General features: G+C 39.9%; 1 protein-coding gene across 1 annotated transcript in view; it reads left to right on the top strand.

Moving 5' to 3' along the window:
• cadm1b (cell adhesion molecule 1b) overlaps positions 1-14,678 on the top strand; it is a 154,491-nt gene that overhangs the window by 130,472 nt on the left and 9,341 nt on the right. The window contains exons 6-9 of the mRNA XM_042414935.1: positions 2,325-2,483; positions 4,062-4,158; positions 4,455-4,627; positions 13,954-14,004. Coding sequence (XP_042270869.1) covers positions 2,325-2,483; positions 4,062-4,158; positions 4,455-4,627; positions 13,954-14,004 — 480 coding nt within the window. The remainder of the gene's footprint in view (positions 1-2,324; positions 2,484-4,061; positions 4,159-4,454; positions 4,628-13,953; positions 14,005-14,678) is intronic.

Raw genomic sequence — 14,678 nt, 5'->3', positions numbered from 1 at the left:
AACTGAGTGAGGAAAGTGTCACCCTGAGAGGAGAGTTATGCTTGATTGCGCTGGGATTGATCAGTGGTTGATGCTCACAAGAGCGTTTGATTTGACATCTCTGCTGCAACACTCAAATCTCCTCTGCATTCAGATTTGAGTCCTTTCCATGACCTGATCCACAGTTGTTTTCCTCATCTGGGTTTTGGGATGACACTGATAATTGACAAGCGTTGGTTGTCCTGCACAATGATAATGGCTCTGTATGAATCTTCAAAACTTGGCTCAGAACTCTCAGAAGTTTTGAGACGGTTTTTCATATTAAAAATATTTTGTAAGAAGAATCATAACCAAAAATAATTGGTACTAGATGTCAGATTAACAGTTCTTTTTTATGCCAGTTCTAAGACCAGCGGAATCAATGCTGTTTTTCTGACCTTGAAATGTGTTTTGCCTGTTTGTTTGGTATTTTGCATTGACATGGGACTTCCATGCAGACAAATAAGCTCTTTGATATTGAGAATAGACCAAAATGTTTTCATCAGCAGTGATGGTGTTGTCCACATATTTCTAGAGGTGATTTTTATTTTTTATTTCTATTGTACAAATTTTATTGTGGCCTACAATAACAGTCAGTAGTTGCAGATAATTAGTCATTATGCATGACTGGACTTTTGATAACTCCATAAATGTAAATTAGACTTGAAAAACATGTTATTTGCCTTTGGCTTCAGTGCTGCATGGTACAGCAAGACAATAATTCAATACCATCATTTATCGAATTTCAGTGAAATCATAATATGATAATATGATCATACAATATCATGCTATCATTCTACAAATTTGTCAAAAAAAATTGTCATTAAAGTTTCTGTTTGACATGTATTTGGTATCATTTAATGCATATCAGTGGAATATCTGTTTGATTATGTATTTGATTATTAATATTGAGATAATGATTTCAACCATGCTGCCCATCCTGCTGTGTTTGCTCTATGCCACCATGAAGTTTCCCTGACAACAATATTATTTTCCTATTTTGAAGAAGCAGATCTGGACGTGATCTTCTGTTGAGTCGTTTAAGTAATGCAGCACTCTGATCGGCGTCACTTTTTAAATGGTGTGAGACAATTATTGTGACTGGCTGAGAAGACGATGACTAATCACCACACCCCTCCAATTTATATTCCACTTCACTTAATTATAAACCAGATGTGCTAGGAAACATCCTCATTGACCTTAAAAAAGGTTGTCTAGTGCTGCAGTTTAATCTTTAGAATAGAGACTAATTTCTGTTTTCATTTGATGATGAACAAGGTGTCTCCAACACTCACAGCACTCTAGTTTAACTTAACTTAATTGTTGGTGCTGATTTTCTGTGCATAACATTAATGATTGCAGTGATTTTTTAAAGTGAAATCAAATCACTTAGATGCTTCACTACAGTTAATAGTTTACAAGGGACAAACAAATCCATAATTACAAACTTGCTCAGTCTTGAACATTAATAAACAAACTGTTGTTTATTACTGTTGTTGCTGTATGGTATTACATACAGTACTTAGTCTTCATTAACAGTCCATGTGCTTTTTAAACAGCCTGTTCTTTCACTGCAGTTGGCAGAGTGGTCAAATTTAATACCCTCAAGCGCATTGACCGCTCACCAATCCCAGTACTTTAAATTTTATGTAGGCAGGTCTTGGGTGGGTGGGTGTGTGTTACTTGGGGTTAATATCCATCAAGAGGCCACATATGTGTGTATTGGTGATCATCAACTGTGGAACAACAGTGTTTTGCCCTCCCTGAGTCCAGCCAGCCTCCCCTGTGACAAGGCTGAAATGGAAGTGTGCTGCAGGTCAGAGTGGGGCTGTAATTATTTCCTCACTTCATTAAGTGCGAGTAAACCATCACACTCAGCACTGCTGCTAATGCGATGCCCCTGTGGCATTGTAATGCTCTCTAAATGAATGCCCCTCTGACAGCCTAGGGCCTAGTGGGCAGCAGATTACTGCAGGGTTAGCCCCAACAATGCTCAGCCCTCAAGATGCAGAAGCATTCATAATCAAGCTGATATGACCCAACTGCTCCTTGCTGCTCTTGTCAGAATCGAAGGCCTCAGGCCTGTCTGAATCCTCTAAAGTCTCATTCAGGCACCACATCGCTGAACCATAAATTAAATGTAAATGCCATTTGAAAGCACTCAACTTTGACAGGTAATGTGCTCTTAATAGCTATGACTATTTGCTCATTATGGTCAGTGAAGGTTGTGCTGCAGCGGGATTTGACATTTGTGTTTTTTTTTAGCTCTTAACTTTTCTCCCTCTTGTCTGTGATGGTTTTTCTAGGTGAGACAACAGTTGAGGAGACGTATGACAGGATGTTTACTGTCACCAGCCGGGTAAGATTTTCTGTCACCAAAGAGGATGATGGAGTGCCAGTGGACTGCATCATTGACCACCCAGCTGTAAAGGACCTCCTGGCTCAAAGACACTTGGAAGTGCTGTGTGAGTGACCTAAAACTGTACTTTTTTAAGCCTAGAAAGAGAGCCAAGACCTCATAGGCGTTGCTAGAGACTTTTTCATACTTGGGTTATTTAGGGCTTAACTATTTATTGGTGGATATGGAATGTGTTGTAAAAACATGGATAAACAAGGCTACCGTGGGCACACACACATGGCATTTTAAAGTAAACTTCAAGTATCATATGCTTACTACAAACACTTTTGATGATTAAACAGGACTACACATGAAAAATTAAGGACAGGTAATAGGATGATAGACCTCTAGGTGGTCAACTTTGGAAACCTCCGAATACTGACTGAAAAATTATAGGCACAATAATAGAAACGCCGCAGCTCACTTGTCATAGGAAATGCCTACAAAAAGTTGCATCTTTAGTGACTGAATAGTGGAACTTCTGTGGCCCAAAATTATACTAATTAGAGCTGTAAGAGTATTCAACAATAGTAAGGTTGCAGGCCTGACATCAAAAATAATGAACAAAAAGCATCTAAATAAATTGCTTCATGTGCTAATTCTCAGTGGGTTCATGGCTACAGGCAACCCCAACAAATAAGATCCACTGTAATGTAAAAATATTGATTGTATTGATTTATTTGGCTGATTATATATTGCCCTGGTGATTTAAGGTTGCTGTGACAATTTAGGGCACTTTTGGAACAGTCCAGATCAACTAGAGAAGGGAAGAAACAAAAGCTTAATAAAGGAAGTCAGACAGGATTTTTTCCATCAGCTGCCTGGTAATTTATTTTTGGGGCTACTGTATTTACTGGGAGGACCCATTCTGGTGCCATCCTAGCAATGCCTATGCAAAGCCCTGTTTCCCAAAACCATCTTGAGGCTAAGATGGTCTTAGCCCCATTTAAGTCTGTGGGCTAAGATCATCTTAGATGCTTTTGGGAAATGGGATCCAGATGTGTATCCTCTGACCACCATATCAGTTGTGATGCACTGTATGTTTTGTTTCAACACTTATCTGTGGATCATGAAGCCCTGGCATTCAAATCTCACAGCCTAGTGGTGTCTTGTCCCATGAGATACAGTCACCACAAGCAGATAAAAAAACTTTTGCTCAGGTGTCAAATGATATTTAGGCATTCTTTAAATGGTGGTTTGATTGAAGAGGTAATACAGGCTGTTATACACTGTTAAACATCAAAGAAAGGTTAAGGTACCCCTTTGTAGTCTGTGTAGAATATTCATTTTTTTCAGGTAGACAACTGTTTTGTCTGACCTTTCAAGGAAAAAGAGAAAGCTTGACTGGAACCGCTTGACATTTTGGTAATCTTTGGCTAGCACTGATAAGGGGAAAAAATCATTTTGCTGTAAGGTAGTGTAGACTGACTGGATGTCGACTGAGCACATAGGATAATCATTTTATCCTCTACTATGTTTCACTCTTGGCTGTGTTGCTTTCATTTAGAAGTCTGTTTCTCCCAGCGCTTCGCTGTAGAGTGCAATAATAATTTTAGTTTTGGCTTCAGGTATGAGGAAAAAGGCTTTCTTGTTGTAACGTATGACACCAGAGTATTGTCAGTATCCATCTTTTTTTTATTTTCAGATAAACCAGAAGTGAAGATTGTGGTGACATATCCCGAAGGATTAACTAGAGAGGGTGACAATCTAGATTTGACATGTATTGCAGAAGGAAAACCACAGTGAGTACACACACAGGTGGCAGCACTTCAAAACTTCAAAACACAATAAACATTTCTGTTCAGTGTCAGACTTTCTACTGTATATCCATTTTCTGCCAGTCTGAGCACCCCCTTAACCTTTACATTTCATTGTACCATTTAAATGTTACCAGTTGTTAGCATGCTGTATAAAGCACATCATTAGACAGCACCTACCAATGGCCCTCCTCAGACAATCTCAGCTTTGACCTTTATTTCAGATATCTAGTGTGGATAGACAGCGCCTGAGTGATGTGTGTGGTATTTGTTCTCTACAGTCCCCATCAGATCAATTGGCTGAGAGTAGACGAGGATGTGCCGCCTCACGCTGTGGTCACTGGCTCTGATCTCTACATCGAGAACCTCAACAAGTCTTACAACGGCACCTATCGCTGCGTGGCCTCCAATGCTGTGGGAGAGGCCTACGATGACTACATCCTCTATGTATATGGTATGCATTACGCCTCATTGCACTTAATGCTCAAATGCCTCCATCACTCTTTTACACCAGGAGACAGTCTGTATTGCCGATATAGAAAGGTTTATAGACTTAACTGCCTACAGTAGCTTTGGCAGTCAGGGGATTGTATTGGAGCGATAAGGATTTACTACAGCATTTGTGCAACAAACAGAATCACATTTCAAACATATATGGATGTAAGCCATTATTGAGAGGAACAGGGAGCTTAAAATCACAGAAGATGGCTGCATTTGACAAATCCACAGGGCTCCAAATTTATGTTTAAGATTTGAGCTGCCTCTGTACTATTAATGCGCGATGAGCTTGAACCGTACAGAGTAGAAAGTAATAGATAAAGTTGCTGTTGACTTTGGACTAGCCTGTGAGAAACCCATGAAAGTGGGATTTCAGAGATTTATATTTTTTGAAGCAAGAGTCTGTGCAGCAGAAAAATGGAGCCTATAGGATAAAAACAGCCTATATGGTCAAACTGCAGACCAGGAAGAAGCCTATGCTCACATTCTCCCATTCACTCAAAGTCCATACTACTGACAAATTTAAGAATGTGTTTTTGTGCGAGCTTCAGCCAGTTCCAGCAGAACCAGTCCCACTTGTTCTTCTGGTGTTATCGATCCCTTTTTATTGTTACTGTTCCAGACTGTGGAACCGTCTACCCATCGTTGTCAAATCTGCCCAATCTATTGCCAATATTATATTCTGTTTTAAAACTCATCTTTTCACAACAGCACTTGAGTCCTTGATTATTATTATGACTACATAATTGTTTTATTTTAATCTGTGAAAGTTATTTACCTGTTTATTCTTGTTACCGAATTGTATTTCAAATTTCTCTGTAAAGCACTTTGGTCAACATTTGTTTCAAGAATAAACTGACCTGAGGTTTACTCACTTTTGGCAGATTTGCACAGCCAGCTACTAGAAACACTGATGCAATATGTTTGAGAATAGACAAATCATTATTCTAGCGATACATCCGCTTGTTTTGTACAAGATTACAGCACCAGACTACAAACCACAGCATCACTCTCATACACTGTTTACAGTTTCTGATCACTGCTGAATATTCATTTATTGCCCAAACTGGTGCCGTGACATCACATCCTTTTTCGAGGCTGAATATGCTGCAATTTCAGTGGAGAGAAGTGTAACCTCAACACCTCAACAGTGCCAGTCAAAAGCAGGATTATGCAGAGACACCCCTACAAATTCACAGAGGTTTATACATGTTCAATATGTTCCTAATAGCACAATTATTTAAAGTCCCCCTCCACTCAAAATTCAGTTTTTCTCCTTTTTCCTTCATTCGGATGTTTGAGTTTCACTGATGTATGTGCAGAGTTTGACACTAGAGGACTATTTTCACATTCATGCAATCAGAGTTTAAGGCGTGTACACATGCAGCTCTCAGTAAAGTAGGAGACATGTTGTGTCCAGCAGTTAAACTTTTGAAATGAACAATATTTTCATTATCACAGATTTCTCATTCAATGAATGGAGAAGGAAGAATTATAATTTTAAGGATTTTTAACTAGGTAACTGAACGTTTTTTCAGAAAAAAACATGTCTGACACAATTATTATTCTGAACAGAGAATTTTTATATGTCAAAAAACATGTTTGGTGGGGATCTTTAACAACAACAAAAAAAAAAGTCAATTGACTATGACTATTGTGTCTCATAGCTGAAATTTGACTTCATATTTCCACAGTGAAGATGGACTTTGGTTCTGTTGACTGATATTGATGTGGGTGAAATTTCAATGTGTTCTGCAGCCAACGAGTAAAGGGCAATAGAGGGACCATCTCTCCCTGGACTAGACTTTAAATGCCGCGGACAGTTTGTTCCCCTTGTTTTGAACCTCTCTTCATAGAAGCTTCTTGTTTTTTCCCAGTCAAGTCAAGTCACAGCGTTTATTGTCATATGCACAGTTAAAAACAAGTTTCCCTGTACAATGACATTCTTCCTTTGCCTTCCACTTTGAATGCTGTTTATCAAAGAAACACGAGGTATAGAAAATGAAAAGTATAAAAAGAAAAGAAAAGAAACAAATAGCATATCAGGAGGGGAGAGGATGGGGCAGGGAGGGCGAAGCTTCCTGTATGTTGAGGTGGGTTAGAGTGGGGTCAGGGGCAGTGGATTGGATCTGTTGATCAGTCTGATGGCCTGAGAATAAAAGCTGTTCCTCAACCTAGAGGTCCTGCATTTCACACTGCTGTACCTCCTGCCAGAGGGCATAAGTGTGAAAAACCTGTGTTGGGTTTGAGTGGAGTCTTTGATGATGCTGCAGGCTCTTTCATGGACTCTCTGGTGGTAGATGTCCTGCAGAGATGGCAGGGGCACCCTGATGATCTTCTCAGCAGTCTTTACCAGTCTCTGCAGGCGTTTTGCGGTCCATGGCGGTGCTGTTCCCATACCACACAGCGATGCAGCTGGTCAAGATGCTCTCTATGATGCAGTTTTAGAAGCTGCTGGGAATCCTCGGTGACATGCTGAGTTTCCTCAGTCTCCTTAAAAAGCACAGCCGTTGTTGTTCTTTCTTGACCAGCTGGGGGATGTTAAACGTCCAGGTGAGGTCATCACTGATGTGGACACCCAGGAATTTAAAGCTGCTGACCCTCTCCACCTCAGTCTCACGGATTGTCAGCGGTTGATGAGGTCTCCTCTCCTCCCTCATGTCCACTATTATCTCCTTGGTCTTATCTGATTTGAGAGAGAGATTGTTGTTATCACACCATGTCACCAGACTTGCCACCTCTCTCCTGTGTGCCGTTTCATCACCCCCAGTGGTCAGACCAATGACTGTGGTGTCGTCAGCAAATTTCAGGACAGTGTTGTCCTTGTGTTAGACGAAGCAGTTGTGGCTGTGTAGCACATGGGGACTGAGGACACATCCTTGTGGGGTGCCAGTGTTCATCATCACATAGTTTGAAGTTAGATTTCCAACTCTGACAGATTGCAGTCTGCCAGCGAAATCTAACAGCCAGTCACAGATTGTGGGGTTCAGGCCAAGGTTGTACAGTTTGTTTGTGAGTTTGTGGGGGAGGACTGTATTAAAGGCTGAGCAGTAATCGATGAAGAGCATTCTGATGTAAGCATCTTTGTTTCCCAGGTGGGAGAGGGTTATGTGCAGAGCTGCAGAGATAGTGTCCTTAGTGGATCTGTCTGGGCGGTACGCATACTGCAGGGGGTCCAGAGACTCAGGTGTATTACTCTGGATGTGGGCCAGAACCACTCTCTCAAAGCACTTCATTAAGATTGAAGTGAGTGTAACGGGCTTGTAGTCATTGAGACAAGTAACTGGGATCCTTTTGGGGATTGAGGTGATGGTGGTGGTTTTAAAACATGACTGTCAGACATGACACACTGATTTTCAACACATCAAAATCCACAATTCACCATTTAATAAAACATAAAATTAAGCCAAATATATAAAATAAATAACATGTACATAAAAAAACAAAACAACAGATACATAAAATAAGGGAGGCTACTGCCACTGAATTCACTCAACTGCAATCACACGTAATCTGAAAAAGTTTAAACTTTTTTTGCAAACAACTCGACTGTTTAAAGGTGCACCAGGCATCTTTGCACTCGAAAACCCCAAGGGGGGGAACAGCAGGAGGGAACTGTTTGAAGTTTTGAAAGCAAGAAGGCCTTCATCATTTAGAAATCATGTAACATGACGTCAGTGATGTACACACTTCCTCGGACCTTAATTTCCTATTTTTGGTGGCTGGCAAGGGTGACGAGGACGAGGGGGGAAATAAATTTGCAGCAGGTGCAGCCATTGTTGGTGAGTTTAGCTTTCTCTCCTTGGAGCGCTTGCTCCCTGCTGTTTAGAAGAGTGTTTTGTATTTCAATCCCAATTTTCAATTTGTTTCTTCCTGTGTGCCAAGAACATTGTCTGCTAGTGACCATACCCAACACCAGGATTGAGGGTGAATCTGCTCTATAGACTCTCAAGTAGTATGTACAAAATATTCCTTTCTGCATCTCTAGTCTGTAATTCAAACATTAGAACAGATGTTTTTTTTTACTTGGAAAGCTTACACTAGTGCAGGTTAAGTCTTGCTTGTAAGGCTTGTATTTAAACAAATGTCATGTCAAAGGAAGAGTAATATTTCTTGAAGTTTGCTTTAAACTCTCTGAGCAACACATTGATATCTATCAGTATTTTGCATGATTGAAAAATCTAAGATGCACTAATGGCCAAAATTTAAGACACAGTATGATAAATTGCGTCATGTCAGCATACCCTTGTACATGTATTACTACTGTATGTACTGTATAACAGAGCTCCTTGCATGACCAAAAACAAGTTTCTGATGCAGCAGAAGTGCATCAAAGCTAAGCTGTGCACATACTTTGTCATGAACTCCTGAATCTGTAGGTATGATAAATTTTATTATTATAATTATTTTTAGTTTTTTAGCATGTAATTATATCTGTGAGCAAGTAGCTGATTAGTTTTAACTTAGTGAGAATGTATCCCAAAAATGTATTCCATGTATGGCCCATGTCCATACTTTTGGTTGTTTGAGGAGCAGGTCATTGTGAATGAAACTTTGCGATTTGTCTGTATATCTTTCAGACATGGCCACACTGAAAATAGGGCACCTCTCTCTATTTAAAAATTCAAACCCTGGTTGGTTATGCAATAGTACAAAAGCATACCATTATATCTGATTCATCACACATTGATGCAGATTGTGAGATTTGGGTGCTGAAAACAACACTCATGTTTAAACCCAACATGTGCGCAGCAGGATCAGACGAGAGGAGTTGAGGTGCAGAGTGTATTATGTTAAAAGCAAAACTGTTGTTGAAAATGGGCTCGTTGTGGATTTTGTGAGAGAGACGATTGCAGGTTCCAGACTGGTGATATTGTTTTGATTTGCACTCAGTTGGCTTGTTTAGGTCGTGTTGATAGCCATGAACCATGTGTCAAAGACCAGTAATGTAACATTTCTTTTTTGTGTGTGTGTTTGTTTGTCAGGCTGATGAGCAAATGCTTATGACAGTTGTTGAAAATGCGCAAATGTGAAAATAAATGCTCTTGTGATGGTTTTAATGTCAATGCAATCTCAACAATTGTAGGGGAGGCAGTGAATAGGTTTTTAATAGAAAAGCATAGTCTTGGGAAGAACCTGACAGTGGAAATTAAAGAAGAAAAATGTTTTAAATGAGTGTTGTGAATGCAGGATTTTGACTATGTAAGAGAACAGTAACATGGGACTGAATTTCCACACCTGGAAACTTTCAGAAGTTGTGAAATATCAGCCTCTTGAATGCTTTAGTGCTGTTGCTGATGTGTTGAATTTGCAGGAGGAATTAACTGTGTGTGGTTTAAGGAATGTCTTATAAACTGGGCTTCAAACACAGTAGGACCTCACTAATCCAAATCTCCAAGGTACAAAGCATTCATAAAAGCACTGTTTTTCAGCGATGAAAAACTAGAATGCTTAAAATAATAACTCCCAGCAAGCAGTTAATGGAACATACTGATTTTCACATCATCATATATCTGATGTTCAGCTGTTTTGTAGGTCCTTGTGGTTCTGATGTTCGGAGAAATAATGTGTTTGTTTCATCAGCTGACATGTGTGACTTTGTCACTGTGACATAGGTTTCCTGTGACTCCCATAACTCTGTTGCCCCATGGTTATTCATCATCGTGCTCTGCTAGGCAGATGATGACATCTGTTTGTTCCCAATGGGCCCATAATGATCACTCCCAAACAAAAGGACAGCATATGTTGGCAAATAGCTCACTCAAGGCAGACTTATTCAAGCTATCATGACTAAATTCCTAAGTGTTTTGTGAAGATTCCTTTGCAACTGAGAGTTGCCGTACTTTACCTTTCAGTAAATCTCATATGTAGTATTTTATGAACAAGGTGTAAAAAAAATGCTTTAATGTATTATATTCTTGAAGAAAAATCTTTAAAATAATAATATAATATTCTAATTGCTCAGATGTTTTCACTGAATTGCCTGCAGGTATTATAAAGGTCATAAATGATGTGTGTCTGCTGCTGTTAAATTCATGTATCATTCACTCCATGCTGTGCCCATACTGTAACAGTTGCATGAATTAATGAAAAGCAAGTAGGAAGCTGATGTTCTCTAGTCCAGAATAAAACAATCATCTCTACCTACAGTATCTATGTTATCAATGTTTTTGCCTTTGGGCATGACTTTGTCAATTAGTAACTTCCTATCCACACATTTTACCAATTTCCATTAACACTGCATCTCTTGTGTGTGAGTGTTGAAAATGCTATGACTTCAGCTCGCAATAATGAGACACAGGAGATTGGTAAAAGGTGCTCATAACCGCATATAATTATGTCTGCGACTCCCACTCCTCTTTTCTGGAGGATTTAATGCCAGACCAAATCATGTTGTGGTCCATATGAGGGTTTGTTGTCCCAGACTAATCATGCTTGCTACAGTGGCTTAATTAGTGTGTGTTTCTGCACATAGATTGGTCCTAGCATGATAACCTTGTGCTGTTTCTCTGCAGCTTTTAACACACAACACCAACCATCCACCAATCTACCACTCTCATGTCAACCACTAACTCCCGTTTCATATTTTTTTTGTAAAATTAGCATCTTTCCTCTCTCATCTGTCATTTTTTGACTGTTTTGTTTTGTAATTTATGAGATCTTTTTCCCTTAAAGCCATCACATACCTGTCAAAAAACATCTTTTGTTTAAGCAACTGCATGCAACATATAGTAAATAATTTTAATGAGTTGTTTTGTCCTTGATAATATTCTCTTGTGAGCATTATTGATATAAAGCCAAGCTGAATTGTCCATCAATTCTCTTTCATCCTGCTGCCACCCTCTACCAATGCTAGTCCTTCTGGCTCTTCCTATTTCAAAGAGAGTAATGACCTTTCACTGTGCGACAGCCCAGACAGGTGTGAGGCCGATGTAAATCCACATCAAATCAAGTTCTATTGTGGTGCGTTTATTGTATGTGGCTGGTCGAAAGAGGCTTGTCATGCTGTTCTCCGTGAAGGTGTGTCTGCAGCAGGCTGTAAAATGTGCCCCCTGGCTGGTGTCTGGTAAGGGGGAGAGCTGGTCAGAGAGAGGCCTTTCTCTCTCAGAGGTGACCTGGTGCTATAACTCACACATACTGCCTGTTGGCAGGAGAACAATGCCGCCTTTACCACCGCGGTTTAGCCCGCAGTTGACTCTTTGACCTATAAATCTTCTATGGACAAAAAGTCAAAGATTCACAAGCCACTGGAAATTTGAGGTTTTTCAGGGTTTTGACATAACACGAGCAGACAGGCCTTATGGGTCTTCCTGTTTTATGAAAGGCTGTTGTGAAAATGAATCGCGCTGATTTCATCAAATATGCAGAATAGTGAGGATAACATTGAACACATAAGCTTTTAGATGCATTATTGTTAATATGAGTTAATTAGATAAACTGTACAGTAATAACCTTTTTTGTAGAATATTTCCGCTGTATTTGAAGGAAACCTTTGTAAAACTTCATGTAAAAGGAACTTTTAAGCAACAGAAAATAGACAAACGAAAAGCAAAATATCTACCCTGCTGTTGTGTTGGCAAGTCGGTTTAAGCAGGCATAGATAAACAATTTCTTCTACATTGGTTCACTTTATGGTTAAATTTTCTCATATCAAATTCCTCACTGATACAAATGCTCCCTGAAAATATGGCCTCTCCAAAATACACTCATATTTCAGCCCTCATAATGCTGAGCCCAGAGTCATCCAGCCTGGAAATTGCCCATGGAGAATTCTTGTTCGGCTGGATATTATATGTGCCACATCCTATCCCGGCCTTTGTGAAGACCCTCTTCCCTGAATGGCCAATTTCCCTCTTCCAGACACCTACATTTCAGCTATCAGACTGCCTTCGGTCACAGGGAAAGAAATCTAGCCCACCCCCCTCTTCAAATACTGTCAGAGGAAAATCTCTTCCTGATACCCTGATACCCCCCTACCACCATCAACACCACCTCCGCCATACACTCCATCCCCGGCGGCAACATTATGCTGTCCTTGATGTTTTATCATTAGTTTGGGAGTGTGTGGTCCCCCACTGCTGTCTTTTGATGGAGTGCAGACAGTAAAGGCATGGATACAGCCAGCCAATTTCCCCTGCTGTGAGTCTCCCTCAGCAAGGGGTCGTGCTATCTTTCCCCTGCACCAGAGTCAGGCATATATTCCCCTGATGAGGCAGCTTTCAGCCCTACTTAGTACCATTGCATACCTGAATTGCCCTCCATTTTGTCTTTCTGATTATTTTGTTTGGGGGTTATTGACAGGCCTAATCAGTACAGTGTGGGGCGGAGGATGCTGCTCGGGGCTCTGCTGCGCTGCAGCGGGAGACCACCAGAGTGGTTTAATTTGCAGTTTGACTTAATTATTGAGAGCAACTCTGGAAAATAGCAATAGCAATACCTTTCCATGATTGCCAGTCATTATTATTCATAGTTAATTACAAAATGCATAAAAAAAGAAATAAAATAGTTTGCCATAATGAAATATAATACGACCCCATGCAGTACAGTGAAATATCAGCATCTTTTCCTTTGTATCTTTAGCCATGCTAGCAGAACAGCTTTATGGATGGCAATAATGGTCTGTCAGTCAGTCACTTTTGTCCAGGCTGACATATCTCAACAACTATTGGATGGATTGTAATGAAATGTTGTACAGACATTCATGGTTCCCAGATGATGTATGCTAAATACTTTGGTGATCCTCTGATGTAGCGCCACCATGAGGTTGACGTTTTGTTTTTTAGTGAAATGTCTCAAATATTAGTCTACTGGATGGATTGTCATGAAATTTAGTACAGACATTCATGGTTCACAGAGGATGGATACTCATACCTTTGGTGATCCCAAAGGTTTGCGTATCTACTTAATTGATTAGCACACAATTTTGTCCAGACATCCATGTTTCCCAGATAGTCTATACTAAATACTTCAATGGTCATCTTAGCATTAGCAAATATTAGAATGCTAACAAGCAAAACTAACATGGTAAACATTATACCAGCTAAACATCAGCATGTTAGCATGCTGACGTTAGCTTTTAGATCAAAGCACCACTGTTCCTAAGTACAGTATCATAGAGCCGCTGGCATGGACTCTTAATCTCTCACCACAGTAGCTAAAACATGTGCATGTTATGATTTTTATAGTACAGCTTTTCATCTTCAATGCCTTTTGTCTTTCTTTACTCTTGTCTTTCTTTATTTCTTATACATGTTCTTTATTTTTTTTACTCTTTTCATCTAGATGCTCCCACTACTATCCCCACACCCACCACCAATCCAGTCAACACGCAAGGTACTGTATGCCCCCACTACTGTCCCTCTCAGCAATCGTGTGTATGTGTATGTGTGTGTCTGTGTGTGAGCTTGCATGCACGTATGATCAGGTGATCAGAGAGAGAAAGAGTGAGGGCTTGTACCTAATGCTAAGAGAGACTGTGGATGGCCAGTTTTAATCAGATAGCGCTGCTGATAGGTGACATTGAGGACAGGCAGCACGGGGTTGTCAGAGACACCTGTCATAGCCCTTTCCAGTCACATGTTTGATCTGAGAAAATGTAGAGACTCTGCTTTGCTGTTCTGTTATCTTATCAGCATCTACAGCTATATCTGAACTGGCCCATCCATCATATTATAATGCCCTTTACATTTCCCCTACAAATGCCAGTCACACTTCGTCTTTGCAAGGCCGAGAAAACATCAATAACTATTTTCTCAAAGACATATGAAATGAATGAAAGGCAGTTCATTTGCCAACCTTCTGATCACACCATTTTATACTTTTGATTCAGCTCTAAATGTACTTCAATATTAACCATTAAAAAAAAAAAAATCACTATTATTTCAAAAGCACCGCTAAGGCTAGACAGATGGAGAGGCAACCTTGGGAGTTGACATTTGGATATGCCAGAATGTGACATTTTAATACAAAAAACTGTCCTTAAAGAATAGATCGGTTTATCAGTAGCT

This window comes from Thunnus maccoyii, chromosome 6 (assembly GCF_910596095.1).
Source record: "Thunnus maccoyii chromosome 6, fThuMac1.1, whole genome shotgun sequence".
NCBI lineage: Eukaryota > Metazoa > Chordata > Actinopteri > Scombriformes > Scombridae > Thunnus > Thunnus maccoyii.
The sequence above is the reverse complement of the archived record's forward strand: the minus strand, read 5'-3'. Positions and strand labels throughout refer to the sequence as shown.